Here is a 21348-nt window from a genome sequence, read left to right as displayed (position 1 = left end):
GTTTTTAAACAGTTTGCTAAAGAGATTTAAACTCTTTTTCAAGGACATTTTAAAAGTTTTATACCAATCAGCTAAAGTTTGACAGCTGTACCGACCAGTTTCCTCCAGTCTATTAAAGCAGACTGTTTTCAAAAAATGGATAGAGGAGACGGCTCACAAAACCATGACGATGGTGAACAAAACCATGTTGGTGTAGGACTAGCAGTCAATGAGCTGGTTTTGGCACTGCTGCAACAGGGAAATCTTAGAGCAGTTCACAGGATGTTCCCCTGGATTGAAATCGATCAGTTCCGTGGTTTAGTTGATAATCAACTGCCACAACAAGAGGAGGCAGTTGATGTTCCGGTAGGAGGCATCGAAATAAATCCTCCCTAGGAAATAGCAGGACCCTGGGAAAATTATAGAGCAGAGATGGGAGTAGGCGATCGCATTGAAAGAAATCCACCCCAACAAATAGAACGACCCTTGGTCATTAATGGAGCAGAGATGGGAGCAGGAGATTACACAGAAAGAAATCCACCTCTAGAAATAGAACGACCCTTGTGCAATAATGGAGCAGAAGAAGATCCAATTATTGACGAAATGAGGTGGTGGGAAGATGAGGGATCTGAGAGCGACACTGAAAGTGTTCCTGATAGTGACACAGATGACAGTGATGACAATGGAGACAATGGCCAGGATGCGCCTGTGCTATTGACCCCCAACCCAGTACCAGGCGGTTCGAGGAGGAGACCAAGGGAGGAGGAGGATGAAGAAGAAGAAGATGGGAGAGCTAGAAAAATGTCTAAACACTGAATTTTGAGCTGAGCTGGACAGTCAGTGTTGCACCCATCTTCCAAAGCTACATGTGTCCTACATTGCGTTTCTTTCTTCTTCTTTTTTTTAAATGACATCAGAAACAGCAGTATGCGACATTACGTGATGGCAGAGCTTCAGTTCATCCTTTGTCATTTTTTTTTTTTTTTTTTTAATAAATAGGACAGGGGGAATGAATGAGAGAAAGAGGGGGAGAGAAAGAAAGAAAACCAAAGGGGAGAAGAGACGGTGAGAAGGGGGGGGAAGAGAGAGAGAAAAAAAATAAAATAAATAATAACTCCTGGGTCACCTGTATGGAGAAAAAAACAAACAAACAAAAAACAAACAAACAGAGGAGACAGCAAACAACAAAGAGCAACATAATAATAGAGAAAACAAAGCACCATCACAATAAACTAGCTAGTCATAGATATCAATAGTTACTAAATAATAAACGATATTGTGCAGCACGCAAGATAGACAGCGCACAGTGTGCTTTGAGGCAGCAGCCAAGAAAGCTTTAGTCCGCGTCTGTGAATACCCATGTGTACACCTGTGTGCATACCTGTGTGGATCAGCATGCTTGCATTCCAAAGGTTTCTCCATGTAATGATCTGCTAGGGAGTGTGGGGAGCCACAGCCCTGTCCTCCAGGGTGTGAAGCGGGTATGGAGGAGATCAAAACTCCAGACATTGCGTTTCTTTCTGCAGAGGAGCTTGCTTCCAATAAAAGCAGCAGGAACAAACACAGGAAACAAAAGGTGAGGTATTTCAGGGGTGTCCTACTGGGAGGAGGGCCCAGTCAGACCCAGGACTCACTGTAGGTGTCCTGTAGGTGTAGTGCACAACACCCTCATTTGATACTCCCCCTGAATGCTCCTCCCCATAGAACCCTCCCTGCATAACTATAGACCAAGTGAGGAGAGAACTGAGGAGGCAACGGCCCAGGAACACAGCAGGCCCAGACGGGGTGTGTTCACAGCTGCTGAAAACAGCTGCTTATCCAACAATAATTGCGACAGACACATTTCAGTAGCATTGCACCCTTGCAGAAAATAAAAAAGTAGCACCACCTGGAGGCTCTCCTAAGGGTTAAAGGGGTTGAGCAAATTATTGTGATTACCTTTAAAGAATGTCATGCATTTGCTAACAAAGTCTCCAGATTTCATGGAAACGACTGCAATTGGATAAATTAACAATTATAAATAGAAATATTTTAACACTTATGTAATATTCCTTACCGATTTTGTATTCCTGAAGTCTTTAACTATAATCCCTAGTGATGTGCGAATCATGAACGAATCGTTCAATACTTGAAAATCACTTTACTGACTCGTGAATCATGATTCACAAGCCCTACTGACTCATTCACTGACTCAACCCTGTTGCTGTTAGAAAACTCATTTCATTAGTAGAAATGTATCTAGCTTATAATTAAAATTGTGGGGAAAAAACAACAGCCAGTTTCTTAACAAAAACATTTCTGCTCTGAACTGAAAGAAAAAAACCCTGAGTAGAAGCTCACATCAAGACAACAGCTCCTCGGTTCACACTAGCATCGCTCTGCTAACATGCTAACAGCACATTGGGGTTACTCCACGTTAACCCTCGTAGCATGAACGAATCACTCACGCACTCACTCACCCCCTCCCTACTGGCTCACTGCTTCTTCTTCTTCTTCTTGTTTGGCAACCAGTGTTAAGGAGCATTTACTAATAAAATAAAATAAAAAATAAATAAATGTTCCCTTAAGAAATCTTAATTTTTTGGCTCTTTTTTGCTCTATAAAAATAGTTGTTTTTCTTTTTCAATCACATATCTTAGCATTAGGATTTATATGAAAAGGGAAACAAATTAAGTTTGAGTGAAAAGGTACATTTTTTGCACTCTCTGGGTAACTGACTCAGTGACTCAAATAACTCAAAAAACCTTATTCATTTTGGTGAGTGACTCATTCAAACTCGATTCAGTAAAAAGAATCGAATTTACCTTCACTAATAATCCCCACCAAAGGCGTGGTATTCTCCTTTGTGATGCTTTGCCTACCTTTGCTCTCTTTCCTTTTTGTGTTTGTTTGTGGGTCTTTCACACTTTTTTTTTCAAATACAGCTTGATTAGGGTGAGATCAGGGTCCCAGGACCATAACAACCTTTAGCAATTACAAGCGCAGCCGTTGAGCTTGGATAATCAATTCGTTGCTTCAACTGGCTATCTTTTTAAAAATAGATTTTTCTGCCATTTTTCCCAAAGTCTCTATTGGTGTACAGATTCTTGATGGGAATCTGAAGTTCAGAGATTAGAATAACCAAATTTGTGGGTGCTCCACACCAACTGTGCAGAAATAAAATATAAATACCAAACAGGAGAAATGTATACAAACAAGAGGGAAATATACAAAACAAGACAAAGGCACGCATTTAAGGATAGGTTGCAAAGTGCTTGGAAGTAGTGCAAAATAATTTGTCTTAGAGTCCATGTGTGAGTGGCCTGACTGATGGGGTTACTCAGACCATGGCTCAGATTGTTTGGTGGGGTGTGGTGAGAGTGTTTGTCCAAATGATCCAGGGGAAGAAGCCATTTGCGAGTCTGGAGGCATGGGACCTGATTGCCCTGAGGCGCCAACGGGAGGGCAGTGGGTCAAAGTGATTGAAGACCTTATCCACCACTGTTTTTGCAGATTTGTTTTTTGTTGCATAAGCTTGTGCCAAACATGTACATTTGTCCATCACCAATAGGATGTAAATAGTCATGGGTTCAAGTCTCAAGATACACGAAGTCTAAGGTTAAAAAGACAGGTAGTTGTGATGATGGTCATGAGACTCTGGTGGTTTTCTCTTCAGGCATGAATTACAAAGTTCAAAGTTCCACAAAACTTTGAAGTTGAGATGAAGAGGAGCTAATCTCTGCCACTGACTTTCCTGTAAGGAAAGCACTTTTTAAAGCACTTTTAAAAACAGTCACAGGACTGATGAAAGTGCTGTACAATAACACCAAACATAAAAAGAAACACAGGCCAGAGGGTACAGAACATAAAAGAGCTGCAGAAATGAAACAATAAAAGAGTACATTAAAAGTAAGATCACAGTCATCTCCTGGTCAAAGGCCAGGTAGTAAAAGAGTGTTTTTAAACAAAATTCAAAACAGCAGGTGAAGGAGCCTACCTATCCTCAGATATGCTGTACATGAGTGTCAAATGAAGGGTCATTGTAACTGGTCAGCTAGGAAAGAATTTCTGCTCATCCTTCTCTATCTGATCCCAGATCTGGAAATCTTTCCTAAGTGTTGGATGGTGTTGGAGCCATGGGTGGCCACACAGTCTGAAGTGTAGAGGGAGTAGAGCAGTGGTGAGAGGACACATCCCTGTGGTGCTCCTGTGTTGATGGTGATACTGTTAGAGACGCATCTACCCACCCTCACCACCTGAGTTCTGCCAGTGAGGAAGTCCAACACCCATGCACACAGACGGCTGTTGAGTCCCAGATCCCTGAGCTTTGTGAACAGTCTGCAGGGCACTATTGTGTTAAACGCTGAACTGTAATCAACAAACAGCATTCGCACATAGTTACCCTGCTTCTTGTCCACGTGGCTGAGGGTGGTGTGCAGGACGTGGGCGATGGCGTCCTCAGTGGATCTGTTGGGTCGGTAGGCGAACTGCAGCGGATCTGTGGTGTCTGGGATGGAGGAGGAGATGATGTTCTTCAGCAGCCTCTCAAACACCTTCATTACTACCGAGGTCAGTGCAACTGGCCAGTAATCGTTCAGGGATGAGGGTTTGCTGTTCTTGGGCACAGGGATGATGGTGGATCTTTTGAAGCATGTGGGGACCACAGACTTCGCCAGGGACTCGTTGAAGATGTAAGTGAACACACCTGCTAGCTGGTCAGCACAGCAGCGCAGCAGACGGCCGGTGATGCCGTCTGGCCCCGCCGCTTTCCTTGTGTTCACTCTCCTCAGTGCCGCTCAGACGTCATGCTCCGCGATGCTGGTCACTGGTCTCTCGCTGATGGCGTCACTGTCCTTGGTAGTCAGGCGGTAGATAGCATTAGCCGCCTGGCTAACCTCGAAACGGGCGTAGAGCTGATTCAGCTCGTTGGTGAATGCAGAGTCGGCGTTGATCGGCGCAGTGTCCCTGGCTTTGTAGTCCGTAATGGTGCGTAGTCCGTGCCACACACTCCGTGTGCCGCCCTGGTGGAAGCGGGACTCCACACGTTCCCGGTACCGGCGTTTGGCATCTCTCACCGCGCGCCGCATGCCGTATGAGGCCGCTTTGTAGGCGCTCATATCGCCAGTGGCGAGACCCGCGTTGTAGGAGGCGGTCCTGGCGTTTACTGCAGAGCGGATCGATCTGTCCATCCACGGTTTCTGGTTTGGGAATGTGGTGACTCTCGCAGTGGGGATAATCTCCTCCGCTAGCATTTTGACGAAGCATACTGCTACTTCCATAAACTGTTGATGTTGACTGCGCATGCTCTGAACATGTCCCAGTCGACGTCGTTGAGTGCGTCCTGTAGCGTAGCTTCTGATTGGGCAGTCCACCGTTTTACCTCCCTTGTGGTTACTTCTTCCCTCTGTATGTTTTGTTTATACTGGGGAATGAGGAAGATGGCGTTGTGGTCAGACTTCCCAAAAGCCGGGTGTGAGACAGCTTTGTAGCCCTGCTTGTATGGCGTGTAGCAGTGATCCAAAATTCGATCCCCCCTCATTGGACACGAGACATGCTGGTAAAAGTTTGGCATGACTTGTCTGAGGTTCGCTTTGTTAAAGTCTCCTGCTACAATGAGGGCTGCGCCCGGGTCCTTGTTTTGGAGCGAACTCAGCACATCATGTAATTCGGACAAAGCCATACCTGTGTCCACTTGGGGTGGGATGTAGACCACCGTGGCGATGACCGAGGTGAACTCACGGGGCAGATACAAAGGGCGGCACTTAATGCTCAGGAACTCCAGATGTGGCGAGCAGCCGCTGGAGAGAGTAGAAATGCTCCTGGCATCACACCACTTTCTGTTTACCATGAAACACACTCCTCCACCTTTGGTTTTGTTTGACTCTGCCGTTCTGTCCGCGCGGAGCACAAAGAATGAATCCGACAGAGTTACAGCCTGGTCCGGCACGGTGGGGGTCAGCCATGTCTCCGTGAAGCACAGAATGTTGCAGTCCCTCATGTCACGTTGGAAGGTGACTCTTGCTCTTAGGTCATCGAGCTTGTTCCCCATGGATTGTACGTTGGCCAGTAGGATACTGGGCAGTGGTGCGCGATGCGCCTGCTGTCTCAGTCTGTTCCTAATACCAGCGTGTTTCCCCCGGTGCTTCTTTGTTCTACGCCTCGGATGAGCGACCCGTCTCCGCGCCGCGTAGAATCTCTGGCGGCCAGGATGGGTCGGGTTTAAAAGTGTCCAAGATTAGATGTGCAACCGTGTCACCGATGTTTACAAGTGATCCGCTGTCGTATACTATAAAACTAAAAGGATTTTGGAATGTAAACCAGAGCAAAAAATAAGTAAAAAAACAAGAAAAGTGGATAGTCGGAGCGGAGCGGTCAGGAAGGCGTCTGGACGTGGTCGTGCCATCTTTGTTCTTTGTGCATCTTTGCGCCATCCCTTCCTCTTACCGTGCTCCAATGCACGCTATCCACCCATCCGAGCTGAAAGACATCCAGAGTGACAAGCGAGTGTGTGGAACATTTATTCAGCCATGTCTCTGTCAGGCATGTAGCTACACTGCCAGTACTCCCACTATAGTTTAGTCAGGACCGTTTGCTTTTCCATCTGACATTTCCCATAGTAACAGATGGTTTGTACCATTTTTTTTAATGCTCCCAACGCTTTACTCCAGTTTTGCAGTCCCAAGTGGTGCAGAGAACAACAACTGAGTTATTTTAAAGTTTTAAAATGCCCAAAGAGCAAAAAATTAAATACAATTGGGCAACCATAGTCAAAAAGTTGATACTTAACAATGTACCAAGGAACTACCAATAGAAACACTTAAAAACATTAAAAAGCACAGTGGAGCTGCTATAATGTAGCTGATATTTTTTTTTTACCACTCACACGGTGCACATGGAAAAAAACAAACAAAGTACTGTAATTAGTACTATAAGCAGAAGATTTTGCCAAATTTCCAGGAAAACCCCGTCAGGTGTTGCGTTTTCAGTTTCACCCCAGATCTTTTTATTCCTCAGGCCTCCAGAGGCGACACCGGAACTCAGTAGTTATTTCACAAAACCTTTATTCATCTTCAGTTACGCATGCACCTTCTAGAAGGGGAGATGTACAGGGCTCTCTGCAGATCTCAACTTCTTTGTCTGTTACAACCAGTTTTATAGAAGCAAACCCTGCATCATAAAACCCACATGGTGTGTTGTAAACCCAAAACACTGTGTTTGTGTATGTATGTGTGAGCACGTGAGTGCCTGCGTATGCGCGTACCTGTGTGTGCGTATGTGTGCGCGTGAGTGTGTGTGTAGTAACAGTTAAAGCACTGTGTGTGTGTCTCTGTATATGTGACTTCCTGCTGGTCATGAAAGTTCATCTCCCCTCACCCAAGCTACACCAAACTCCTCTACAAAACATGGTTACCAGGTCACAAGCACTGAGACCCCCACTCTACTTCCATTTGGCAGTTTCCACTGGGCCATTGGCCTCTTGTTGTCTTACTTTTACAGCTAAGCATGTGGAGGGTCTCCTGCAAACTTGTGACAGTTGTGACAGTTATGAGCCTTTATTACATTCAGGGACAAAGGTAACAGACTTCTCCTCTCTTTCCTATCTGTTCCATACAGTCCTAGCATCCTCCAACTGTAGCTTCCTGTCTCCTTTTATGACAGGCAGACCTCCATTGTCAATAAATTCCTCTCCCTCTACACAATAACACACACTCTCAGGGCTACAGCTAAACCAAACTAAAACACAGACATTCACAAATCCTTTCCTATTCCTCTGATATACAGCTGGACCCCCTCATCTAAGCAAATTTAAGCACATTATATTCTAATAATTGTTTTCTTGTACTCACACAGAGGGCCCGGTGGCGCCAGTGTCCGGCAGCCTCGCCTCTGTCAGTGCGCCCCAGGGCAGCTGTGGCTACAACGTAGCTTGCCATCACCAGTGTGTGAATGTGTGTGTGAATGGGTGAATGACTGAGCGTAGTGTAAAGCGCTTTGGGGTCCTTAGGGACTGAGTAAAGCGCTATACAAATCCATTTACCATTTACCATTTAAAAAGACACAAAAAAAGAAGCGAATAAGGTCATGTTATGCCACAGTTTTGTATACCTCATTGCCTCAAATTGGGTGAATGTGATCAGAAAACTATCTGTGTATTGTTGGCGAGTTGAGTTCCCTGCATTAAATATACCTTCACAGGCTCTCAGAAGTCAAACATATGTACAATGTGATATGATCAGAATGTTTTTCTGTTTGTGCCAGGTGTAATAACACAAACATGTGCCATGGAACAAGTATTAGGAAGACTTTGGAATCAAGAAGCAGAAAAAACATTTGAACTTTCTCTGTATCATAAGTGGCATATATTTAAGGCGTGGGTTTAATAAATGCTAAATGAACTGGCTCTTATATAGCACTTCTTCTGCTCTACCTGAGCAGTCTATCAAAGCCCTTCATCCATTCACACTGTCACCTTTTTTAATGCTTAAGTGCTTTCTGTCTAACATTCACACTCTGGTGAAGAACAAATTGGGGTTGGTACTTGGCATACATGATTTTCTCATACATCAAAAGGGAAGTAAGATAATTAGTGCTTATTATTTTTAAGATTTGTTGGCTAAACCAAAGATTGGAGTAAGATGTGAATGCTTGTCTTTGGTGTGAGTGTCAATGATTCAGCTATCTACTCTATTCATTTTCATGCTGGATATTTCTAGCACATATATAGGGGAGTTTTTTATGCCAGAATTCAGTATTACTTCCCACATGGAGACTGTACAAGCTTGCTGATTTGGTGTCTTCCTTTCCCCAGTAATTTAGTCAGTAGGTTTGGAAGGAAAAATAGTTGCACAAAAATCATTGATGTAACACTAAATTAGTCGCTCTCTATGCAGAAAGGCAATTCTGTACAGTATGCGTTTACATGTCTGCCTGATGTCATATCTCAAAATATCTGTGTATCAGTGTAAAGCTGCTGGAACTATGAAAGACTAAACTATAGTCTGTGCACTGGCTGCTTACAACTATCTGACCTCTTATTTAACAGTATCTTATCATGCACTACTGTCTTAAGGATAAGACACAGCTGGTTTTACTGTAATTCGTATGAACTTTGACCCCTAATAAGGAAGCTGTAATCGCATACTGCTTCCTCTGCCGCAGTGACCATGGTAACTGTTACCAAGGGAGTAGACTATGGAATTTTCCAGCACAGACAGAGCCTTTTATTGGTCTTTTCATTGGAGTGGTCATATCTCAGGCAGAAACAGGAGAAATTATGACCATATTTCAAATCTGGCCATATAATGAATTGCCATTACTGATCTTTAATTGTCATCTAACTCTTCACAAGATACAGTAGAATGAGTTTTTGAGAAATATTAATAGAAATTTCAAATTTGCTGGCTTGTAGGCATACAATGTCAAGCAATTCAAGTTTAAATAAACACTTTAAACAAGGCTACTGAGAGCTATGGTACCACTGGGCATTTATAGAAGATTCTAGAAGATTTGTAGAAGTATTATTAATATTTAATGTCAACAATGCTGCCTTTCTTTTCTTGTTCTCATCATGTCTGTGTTTGTGGAGATTTAAACATAGACTTATTCAAACAACAGTACATACAAAGTACAGCCTGGGACGGTGTCCAATCAATTCTTCTTAATGACATCAGTGCTGATTTACCCATTTTTGCAGGTTTCTTAGATCCAATCTGCCAAACTGCTCATCTCACAGAAGACAAAAGGGAAGAACCCTGTATCTCTTCTTCACTGATTCTCCACCTTCTGCTACTGGATGTCACATCTTCTGAGATGACATCTAAACATCCAATCACATTATTAACATCTAATCACCTGATCACTTTATCATCGTTTCACTATCTATCTGACTTACATGATTTACCACAAAGTTAAAACTCTATAATCACTTAAGAAAAATTCTATCACATATGGATATAATTCGTTTCATGTTCCATTCAGTTTATGTAATTCTACCTCAATTAGATTTGTCTTTAGCACATTCTCACATGAACATTCATTCTAACATAATCACTTTCTAATTCAAATACAGAGGAATACATTTTTTTTACTTTTTAAAACTCTGTGTTTGTCAGTCACCATTTATTCAATGCAATTTCCTTTTATTAATCATTATATTTAAATAGTCAGACATTCAGTGGCTCCTGTGTGTCGCTTTCACCCCCACTCTGCACCACACACACCTACACACCAAGGTCAGACTCTGCACAGGCTCTCATATTGCATAGATTGTCATGATCCTGGGTCCTTTTGACCCAGCGTTTTGTGTTTTCTGTTATTGTGATTTTGGTTCTGTTCTTCCTCTGTTTAGTGTTCATTCGGTTCTGCTCATGTATTCCTGTGTTAAGTCCGTGTTTCTTAGTCCGTGTCCTTGCATGTGTAAGTTCCTGTTTTATTGTGAAGGTCTGTGTCTTATGTCAGTGTGTTCTGGTTACGTTTCCCCTGCCTCGTCAGCTGTGATGTCTTCCAGGTGTGTTCCCCTCCTGTTTCCCTTCCCCTGATTCCTGGCGTGTGTATTTATAGTGTGTGTTACCTCGTCCTCGTTGCTGGTTCGTCTGTGTTATTTGGTGTTTTCGTGTCTGTGAATCTCCTGCTGTCTTCCTGTGAGTTCTCCCCGCAAAGTACTCTCATTCGTGTTCTGGTTTTGTGGTTTAAGTGCTAGTTTTCCCAGTTTAGAGTATTTTCAGTTCTGTTCTCGCCACCTTTTCTTTTGTGTTGTACTTCATCCCTTTGATTAATAAAGCTCGCTCACTACTACGCAGTCTGCATCTTGGGTCCATTTATATTCACACACGGCCTGCCTCGGCACCCCGTGACATAGATAATATTTTCTTATCTATTATACGTGTTAAACTTACACCTATTCATTTTTAGTATACATGATTATATTCTGATTAGAATGAAGGATAATTAACTATCAGCAAAATCACATATGAATTATGGTTCTGTCTTCAACCATTAATACTCCTTCCTTCATTTAAAATCATGTTTGCTTGGATTGGCAACAGCATTATTAAATGCTTCATTATTAGCAAATAGGGGAAAGCTCTGTTTCAGCACTGTAATTATTTTCAATCACATAAGGCTGGATGTTGAGATCTTTTACCTCCTCTTAGCTGTGAGGACAAAGACAGTGGGGGACTTTAGTTTCTCTAAACCTCACATCACCTGACAAACCACGACCTCAAATCAAATCAAATCAAATCACTTTTGTCACATCACATGTGCAGGTACATTGGTACAGCACATGTGAGTGAAATTCTTGTGTGCGAGCTTCACAAGCAACAGAGTTGTGCAAAATACAATAATGTAAACAAGCAAAATACAAGAATGGCTACATCTGAAACTAATAAATATATGTACAATATATAATAGTATATGCATTTCTGGATGTGTATACTAAATATTTTTCTGTGTGTGTGTGTGTGTGTGTGTGTGTGTGTACACATATTTTACAAATTAAATAGAGTAAACAATAAATAAAATATATAAAAATATACAGAGTTGAGATATGTGCAAAACAGTGGCGTTACTGTACAGTATGGAGTGCATAATGTTAAAGTTCCAGTAGTGAAGCTGAGGTGTCTATGACGTGTTCAGCAGTCTGATGGCCTGGTGGAAGAAGCTGTCTCTCAGTCTGCTGGTACGGGACCGGATGCTGCAGAACCTCCTTCCTGATGGAAGTAGTCTGAACAGTTTATGGCTGGGGTGACTGGAGTCCTTGATGATCCTCCCCGCTTTCCTCAGGCAGCGCTTCCTGTAGATGTCTTGGAGGGAGGGAAGCTCACCTCCAATTATCCGTTCAGAGCACCGCACTACTCGCTGGAGAGCTTTGCAGTTGTAGGCGGTGCTGTTGCCATACCAGGTGGTGATGCATCCAGTGAGGATGCTCTCAATGGCACAGTGATAGAAGGTCCTGAGGATGTGGGGGCTCATGCCGAATCTTTTCAGTCTCCTGAGAAAGAAGAGGCGCTGCTGCGCCTTCTTCACTGTTTTGTTTGTGTGTACTGACCACGTAAGATCCTCAGCCAGATGTACTCCAAGGAACCGGAAGCTGCTCACTCTCTCCACAGCAGCGCCGTTGATGGTGATGGGGGTGTGTACTTCTCTGCACCTCCGGAAGTCCACTATCAACTCCTTTGTCTTTGCGACGTTGAGGGTGAGATGGTTGTCTTGACACCAGTGGGTCAGGGCGCTGACCTCCTCCCTGTAGGCCGTCTCATCACCATTGGTGATAAGACCCACCACTGTAGTGTCGTCCGCAAACTTCACAATGATGTTGGAGCTGTTAGTGGCTGTGCAGTCGTAGGTGTAGAGTGAGTATAGGAGAGGGCTCAGTACACACCCCTGTGGAGCACCAGTGTTCAGTGTGATGGGGGATGAGGTGATGCTGCCCAGTCTGACCACTTGGCGTCTGTCAGACAGGAAGCTAAGGATCCAGCTGCAGAGGGAGCTGCTCAGTCCTAGATCCTGCAGTTTCCTGTCCAGCTTCGAGGGAACGATGGTATTGAATGCTGAGCTGTAATCTACAAACAGCATTCTCACATACGTGTCTCTCTTCTCCAGGTGTGACAGGGCAGTATGTAGTGTCAGGGCTATGGCATCATCAGTGGACCTGTTGTGGCGGTATGCGAACTGTAGAGGGTCCAGTGAGTCGGGTAGTGCAGAGCAGATGAAGTCCCTGACCAGCTTCTCGAAGCATTTGCTTACGATGGGGGTCAGGGCTACAGGTCGCCAGTCGTTCAATGAGGAGATGGTGGAGGATTTGGGTACAGGGATGATGGTGGCCATTTTGAAGCAGGCTGGGACTACAGACAGAGAGAGGGAAAGGTTGAAGATGTGCGTGAACACTCCAGCCAGCTGAGCTGCGCATGACTTGAGGACGCGGCCGGGAATCCCGTCCGGACCAGTAGCTTTGCGTGCGTTCACCTTCCTGAAGCACCTCCGCACATCCTCCTCAGACACAGTGTGCGCACTGACGTCATCCGCGGTGCGCACACTGTCCGGTCTCATGGTGTTCGCTGTGTCGAATCTAGCGTAGAATACGTTTAGATCCTCACACAGAGAGGCCGTGGTAATCTTGTTGCCTGGATCTTGTTTCAGGGACTCTTATGTATTTTTGTATCTAAGCAGTGACAAACTTTTTTGATGATAGTTTGTCTGGTTTAGTGTAAAGCATGCGCCTACCTTTGTGTACCAGAAGGATGACAAGGTTGTTGCCCTTGTTCTTACTGATAATCCAAAAATGAAATTATATCATATCTTCCTTGGAACTGGAAAAACTATTTTTAGTTGTATAGAAAATTAATTTCTAGTAGACATTGTTTCTTGATTTGGAAAAAGTCTTCCATTTTACTCTATTTTGACAGTATTTTGGTAGCATGTTTAGTGTCATAGAAGCTGGAGTTTTTTCAGTATGCTGTTGACTGTAGCAACCAATTCAAGTTTAATCATAAGGTTTAGTTTATCTGCAATTGATACGTTGTAAAATTGTGTGCTTTTTCACTAACAACAACAACATCCTATTATTTCTTTTGTCTATTAATGTCTTCCACAGATCAGTAAGCAGCAGCTACAGACAGTAAAGGAGCGTTTCCAGGCGTTTCTTAATGGAGAAACTCAGATTGTAGCTGATGAGGCCTTCATCAATGCTGTACAGAGCTACTATGAGGTAAGTTGCCCTGTTTGATTTAGATTAGTTGACTTGAAAAAAATATTTAATGTAATTATGCATCAACTGAATCATTCCAATAGTGTGCTTACGAAAACTGCTGTGTCTGAGAGGCCACACTCCACCTTTTGTAGCTGACCTCTTGTCTTCTTGTTGAAGAAAAAACATTCACATATATTTCAGTTAATTAGTCAATTATGTTACATAATATTTTCTCTTCACTTTTTCCTCTTTATAACTGTGTGCCAATTACAATATACTCAATTTAACTTTTTTTTTTTTTTTTATAAATCATACATGTTAAAGTCAGTGATTCTTTTAGATTCGTGGCTACTTAGTGTCACACACACACTTTTTCAATCCCACTATTCTTGACATCTTCCCATATTTGAGAATATTATGTTATTCACCCTGGAACATGACTCTGACACCCACTACCTCATCATCACTTGTTCTGTTCCTCATGGAGCCTAAGGGTGTAGCAATTAAGGTGTAGCATCAGTGGCATCTACAGTTGATGAAATAATTATTTGATCCCGTGGTGAATTTGTAAGTTTGCTCGCTTAGACAGAAATGAGCAGTCTTTCATTTTTATGGTAGTTTCATTTTAACAGAGAGAGAGACAGAATAACAAAAACCAAGAAAAACACCCGACATTATATAAAAGTTCTGAACTGATTTGCATGCACTGAGTGATGAAAGTATTTGACCCCTTAAATTCTGGCTCCCATAGAATGATTCTGTGTCCATATGACACAGATTACAATCAGTTGATCAATTACAGATTATTCTCATGTGTATAAAACATACCTGTCCACAGAATCGATTTCTTTCATTCCAACCTCTCCATAACTATGGGAAAGATCTATGAGCTGTGAAAGAACAGCGGGGGCAAGATGGTATACCTGCACAAGGCCGGTATGGGTTACAAAACCACTGGAATCTTGGTGAGAAGGTGATAACTGTTATTCACTGCAGTTATGGAATAAATTTAATATGAACATAAATCACGCTCGCCCCTCTGTGAATAGCTATCTTATCATGTTGGAAGGGTTTGTGTGTCCCAGAGATCCCAGGGGCTATGTTGTTTTGAGGCTTTTGCCCCCTGATAGGGTCTCCCATGGCAAATTGGTCCTGGGTGAGGGACCAGGCAATGAGCGATTCAAAAGAACCCTATGAGTTTACAATTAAGGGAACAGTTCACCCTGCCCGGGATAGTGTTACCAGGGCCCTGCTCTGGAGCAAGGCCCAGGGAGGGTCCCCGAGGGCAGGCTTTTGGTGGCCAGTCCTTAGTCCATGGATCCCGGCTGGGCACAGCACGAAAAAAGGATATATGGCCATCCTCCTGTATGCCCACCACCGCAGGAGGCACTGTAGAGGTCGGGTGCAATGTGTGCCGGGCAGCAGCTAGGAGCAGAGGCCCTGGCGGAGTGATCCCCGGCTACCAAGACTAGCAACTGGGACATGGAATGTCACCTCTCGGGTGGGAAAGGAGCCTGAGTTATTGCGTGAGGTTCTTAAACACATATAACCTCTTAACTCAAAATTCACCCCCAAAATAAACAGCAATAAATTTAGACAGACCAATATTCCCTGTTTTTAACACTAATTACCCCAAGATCACCACGGACAGAACAGAAGCCCCACTGAGTGAACATTTAATTTAGCTTAATTTCCAATTCAGCACCTTTGGACATCAACAGGCGGTGCTTACCTCTCCTATTCCGGGGCCCATCACTCAGTCGACCTCCTGGCTGTCCGTCTGACACCACTAGAACCTCAGCCAAGCTCCATTAGTGTTCCTCCTCAAACCGGGTTTTCGGCACCAAAAATGTCATGGTTCGGATTTTGAGGAGGAGACAAACGACTGCATGGTCCTCAGTTGATGTCAAAATAGTGGTTTTTATTATACACATATAAATATGTGGGGAAGATGAGCATCACAAACCTTTCAGAGCTGATCTCCCCCGAACAACCATGTCACAAGGCTTTTATTGCAATGATGACGTCAAGTCACATGATAAGTATCAGTCAGTTCTCAGAACTCAAGAAGTTCTCCTTATATGGGCTCCAGATGTTTCCACTCAGTCCAGCACTCAGAGAAAACCAGTGTGTGTGGTGTGTATATCTATTCGTGTCGATTGTGAGTGTGTGTGTGTCAAACAGGGAGCATGTCCTGAGACGCCCTCACAGTTCTCCATAAGTGTGTGTGTGAACGTGCGTGTTTTACATGACTCCCTGTGCGTGTTGGTGTAAGGCTGAGTACGTGCAAAACTAAACGTACGAGGCCCAAGGTCCAACCGGACCTACATCTTCGAGAGGTGTGAACACAATGCTGTGGTGCAACAGCTTAAGCAAATAGAAAGAATAATTCAGAACAACAATAGACTGATTAAAGTGCTGATAATCTGTGTACATTAATATTTGCTCAGATTAACATAGATATAAATCAAAGATTATTCTGTCAACTGATTCAACAATGATGAATGATTGATCAATGGTAGTTCTGATTATAAACTGTCACCATACAAAATAAAATATCTCTTGTCCACAAGAGGTACTGGCTAGATATAGTCGGGCTCACCTCAATGCACGGCTTGACATCTGGAACCAGGGTGGGGTGAGTATCCTAGTATCCCCTCTGCTTGATCCCTATGCGTTGAGATTTCTCCCAGTAGATGAGAGGGTTTGTTCCATGCGCTTTCAGGTTGTTTAATGGGTATTGACTGGCGTCTATGCTTGTGCGCCGAACAATGGTTCAGAGTACCCAGCTTTCCTTGAATACCCTTGGCAGGGTACTTACATGTGCTCCACCTGGGGACTCTGTTGTCCTGCTTGGAGACTTCAACAATCATGTGGGTAACAACAGTGAGACCTGGAGGGGTTTGATTGGGAGGAACAGCGTCCCAGATCTGAACCTGAGTGGTGTTTTGTTATTGGACTTCAGTGCAAATCACAGTTTGTCCATAACAAACACTATGTTCAACCATAAGAGTGTCCATAAATGCATGTGGGAATAAGACGCCCTACATCATAGGTCGATGATCGATTCATATCACCAGACCTGCGGCCATATGTTCTGGACACTCGGTTACCACTCACCACCAGGTGAGTGGTATCAGGTGGCAGGGGAGAATGCTGAGCAAACCTAAACCTAAACGTATAGTGAGGGTGAGCTTGGAATGCCTAGCAGAGGCTCTGATCCCAGAGATCTTCAAAGCACACCTCCGACAGAGCTTGGACAGCATTCTGAGGAAGACTGGTGATAGCCAGTCAGAACGGACCATGTTCAGCACCCCCATTGCCGAAGCCACTGTACTGAGCTGTAGCCACAAGGTGGTTGACGCTTGCCGTGGTGGTATTCCCTGAACCAAATGGTGAACACCAGAAGTGAGGGGAGCTACCCGGCTGAAGAAGGAGTATTGTCAGGCTTGGTTAGCAGTGGCTGAAGTAAAAACTCAGGTGTGGGAGGAGTTCGGAGAGGCTATAGAAAAAGACTTTTGGACTGCCTCGAAGAGATTTTGGCAAACCGTCAGGCAACTGATGAGGGGAAAGCGGTGTTCTACCTGCACTGTGGGTGGAGTGCTGCTAACGTCTAATGAGAACATTGTTGAGCAGTGGAAGGAATACTTCAAGAACATGCTTAAGCTCATTAGCACGTCTTTCGTGGATTAAGCAGAGTCAGGGAATGAGGGGGACGACTTCTCTATCTCCAGGGGTAATGTCACTGAGGCATTTAAACAACTCCTTGGTGGCAGGACCCCTTGGGTGGTTGAGGTTCACCTTGAGTTCCTGAAGGCTCTGGATGTTGTAGGGCTGTCTTGGTTAAACACCCCTCTACAATGTTGCGTGGAAATCAGGGGCGGTATCTCTGGATTAGTACATCAGAGTGTTGGTTCCCATCTTTAAGAAGGGGGATGAGGATGCGTTCCAACTGTAGGGGGATCACACACCTCAGCCTCCCTGGGACAGTCTATGCTAGGTGCTGAAAAGGAGAGTCCATCCGCTAGTTGAACCTCAGATACAGGAGGAACAATGCGGTTTCTGCCCTGGTCGTGGACCACTGGATCAGCTCTTTACCAGCTCAAGTATACTTGAGGGTGCATGGGAGTTTGCCCAACCAGTCTACCTTTGTTTTGTGGAGCTGGGGAAGGCATTCAACCGTGTCCCTCGGAGTGTCCAGTGAGAGGTTCTTTGGGAGCATAGGGTATCTGGCCCATTGTTACAGGCCATTTGATCCCTATACAACCATTGCAAGAGCCTGGTCTGTATAGCTGGCAACAAGTCAGACTTGTTGGTGGTTGGTGATGGACTTCGCCGGGGCTGCCCCTTTGTCACCAATTCTGCTTGTAATTTTTATGGACAGAATGTCTAGGCATAGCCAAGTGGCAGAAGGCTTTTGCTTGGGTGGTGTCAGAATCTCATCTCTGCTTTTCGTAGATGATGTGGTTCTGTTGGCTTCTTCGAGTGAAGGCCTCTAGCTCGCACTGAAATGGTTTGTGGCCGAGTGTGAAGCGGTGGGAATGAGAATCAGCACCTTCAAATCTGAGGCCACGGTCTTGAGCCAAAAGAGTAGAGTGCTCACTCCCGGTCAGGGATGAGTTCCTGCCCTAAGTGGAGGAGTTTAAGTGTCACGGGGTCTTGTTCACGAGTGACGGGACAAGGGAACGAGAGATCGACAGATGGATTGCCACTGCGGCTTCAGTGATACAAACGCTGTACAGGTCCGTCGTGGTGAAGAGAGAGCTGAGTGTAAAAGCTAAGCTCTGAATTTACCGGTTGACCTTGAGGTTGAGGTGGTTCAGGTGTTCCCAACAAGCTGGAGGAGGTGGCCGGGGAGAAGGAGGTCTGGGCTTCTCTGCTTAGGCTGCTGCCCCCGTGACCCAGCCCTGGATAAGCTGAAGAAAATGGGTGGATGGGTCATATTCGGTCTGAAGCTCCATGCAAGATCTGGCCTCATGGGGTGAGGCTGATTATGACAAAGGTAGTGGATTAGCACAAAACTGCATGAGAGGAGCTTGCTGAATGCAGCTGGGACCACAGTCACCAATAACACTACTGGTAACACACTAGGTCATAATAAATGGACTGGTTCTTATAAAGTGCTTTTCTTTATACAACTTGCCCCATTCACCCATTCATACCCATTCACAGAAATACTTTTTTTCTATGCTCTTTGTATGTAAGTGCTTTCTATCTAACATACACACATTCATACTCCAATGGATGCATCAGAGAGCAACTTGTGGTTAGTATCTTACCCAAGGATGTTTGGCATGCAGATTGCTATTGCCCTGTGGGATACAGGCTGCCCTGTATATCTGTCAAAGCCCCATTATAGCCACTGTAATGGTTGCTTCACTCGCCGCCGCAACATTTTCCCCACAGTCACTTGAATATATACTTGCCATTAAAGCACAGGAAGTCTCTAGATCCTTGTGAGGTGGATCAGTGAATCAGGAGGTAGAGCAGGTAACCTACTGCTTGGAAGGTTGGTGGCTTGATCCTCGTCTGTCCCAGTCTGCATGCCGAGGTTCTAAGAAGGATTGCAAGAGTTGCTACTCCACCTGTGTGGTTTAAGGATTTTGGTAAGGTGTTGAGTGATCAGTGAGATACTTGGTTACAAGTTGAACAGCCACAAGGAGTAACACCCTCCATGGAGAAGGAGACTTGAGGCCAAAATCAAGGTAGCATGGAGATGCAGAAAGGTGCAATAAAACGTAAGCAAGCTGTCCACACCTGAGCCCTTGGAAAAACAAAACTCATAGCTTTGGGCAGCGCGCTTGAAGAGGCACAGCAGAGAGATAGAAGGCAGATTAAACCAGCTGTTCTCCACAAAATCAGCATCTTGTTGAATTCAGTTGTGTACATCCACAAAGAGTAGCAGGTCAGCTGATCACAGCCTGTAAATTAAAAAATCTACTGGAACTCTCAACAGAAATTATTGTGTAATTTTTCTCCATGCTGAGCTATTACAACTGATTTTAGTGTTCACCCACTGGCTGAATCCCACTTTAACCTCTGCCTCTAAACAGAAAAATGAGTAGGGACAAGTCACCCTCAGGCAACAGAAAATAGAGCTTTTTCAAAAACTTACCTGATTCATGCTGAGTAACCTTATTACAATTAAAGTTAGGAATACAAACTACTAATACTATTTTATTATTGCATTAATAGGGCACAAGGTTCAGTTCAGCTATGCATGAAGATAGATGGTCTTTAAGGAGCTACTTTTACTTTCTGCACATTTCAGAGCTGGTACTTTTTAACTTTTACTTCAGTAAAGAAGTTAATCAGTAACTTTTACTTGAGTATTTTTTAACACTAGTATCTCTACTTCTACTTAAGTACTTTTTTTTAAGTTAAGTACTTTTGCCACCTTTGCCAGTGCTGAGAGGACACATTTCCAAGAGCAAACACACTTGTTCTGTGCTGAGAGTGGTCGCGATGCAGAGTTTGGGTTCATCCTGCGATCTCGTAAGAACTACCTGCACTGCTTTAGTAACTGGAACACAAGTGAAGAGAATTGTAACATCAAATGAGACCATTGTTTAATCTGCCTCCATAATAACATCTCTCACCTTCTCAACAAAATCCAGCGTGTTGTGGATGTTGTGTTTTCAGTTGCCTACCACAAGTCAAGTAAGCAATCTACATAAAAAAGGGAAATACCATCTCTGAATCGAGGAGGTGACTTAAGGGTATATCTTTCACAATCTTACAATCCTGTGATTGCAGCCATTCCCCAACTCTCTCTGAATGGTGCTCATGGTCATTCATTAAGCATTACAAGCGTATCATTCATTAATGTAGGGGAAACCTGCATTCAGCCGAGACTGAAGAAGTCACTTGGATAAGTGACAAAGCGTTTTTCCCACTGAAAACACTATGTCCGGATGAACAGAATCACCTTTTTTAGATTAGCACTGTGAGGAAATCAACATAGACACAGAAATCTATCATTCCTCATTAGGGGAAGCATCAAAAACAAGAGTGAGTGAACATAAGCTAACATTAATGGTGTGATCTAACTAGCTACCAAGCATAAATACACTGATCAGTGTGCTACCCTGACATTGGTGTTAGCTGACATTGGTGTTAGCTGGGATATTTGACGTATATTCAGTCCACATCAACAGTGTCTCCTCACTCAGTTTGTCCCACTGTTGGCAGTAAAAGAGGACTGTTTGTTCACCTCTGAGCCCTCACTTTGAACTACACCACTGTCACTCAGGGACATCAGTACATCACTTTAAATCACACTAAACCAAAATCTAGCTCAGCACCTTCATGCTGATTTACATGCTGTGAATTAAAGGTTGCGGCTCTTAGTATATTTGTGAAGATATCAGTGTCCACATTTTGAATATTTTGTTCCTCAAATGTAAATTTCAAAAACAAGTGTATTTAAAAAAAATTTAAGTGAAAATTTGAAAATACAAGTACATTTTTTTTCTACACATCCTTACTTTTTATTCTACTAGCTCTCACATTTTGCAACATATATACCTGCATACATTTTAGCTGTCATAGTCTATGTTAGCTAACTAGGTATCTAGCCTAAATAATCTTATTATTTCTAACCTTTGTTTTTCAATTCTAACTGGGCTATTTGACTGACGTTCAAGGCAGAGTTTCCTCACCCCATCCACCTCCTCCAGCTTATCCAGGGAACACTGAGG

At 43.8% G+C, this 21348-nt stretch overlaps 1 protein-coding gene across 14 annotated transcripts in view; it reads left to right on the top strand.

Moving 5' to 3' along the window:
* The window catches only part of LOC120731893 (calcium-dependent secretion activator 1), a 324336-nt gene that overhangs the window by 27635 nt on the left and 275353 nt on the right, over window positions 1–21348 (top strand). For all 14 annotated transcript variants that reach the window (XM_040029354.1, XM_040029310.1, XM_040029241.1 and 11 more), the window contains exon 2: window positions 13553–13666. In XM_040029354.1, the coding sequence (XP_039885288.1) occupies window positions 13553–13666 (114 nt within the window). The remainder of the gene's footprint in view (window positions 1–13552; window positions 13667–21348) is intronic.

The sequence above is a fragment of the Simochromis diagramma genome, unplaced genomic scaffold (genome assembly GCF_900408965.1).
Source record: "Simochromis diagramma unplaced genomic scaffold, fSimDia1.1 OVJJ01000352.1, whole genome shotgun sequence".
NCBI lineage: Eukaryota > Metazoa > Chordata > Actinopteri > Cichliformes > Cichlidae > Simochromis > Simochromis diagramma.
The sequence above is the reverse complement of the archived record's forward strand: the minus strand, read 5'-3'. Positions and strand labels throughout refer to the sequence as shown.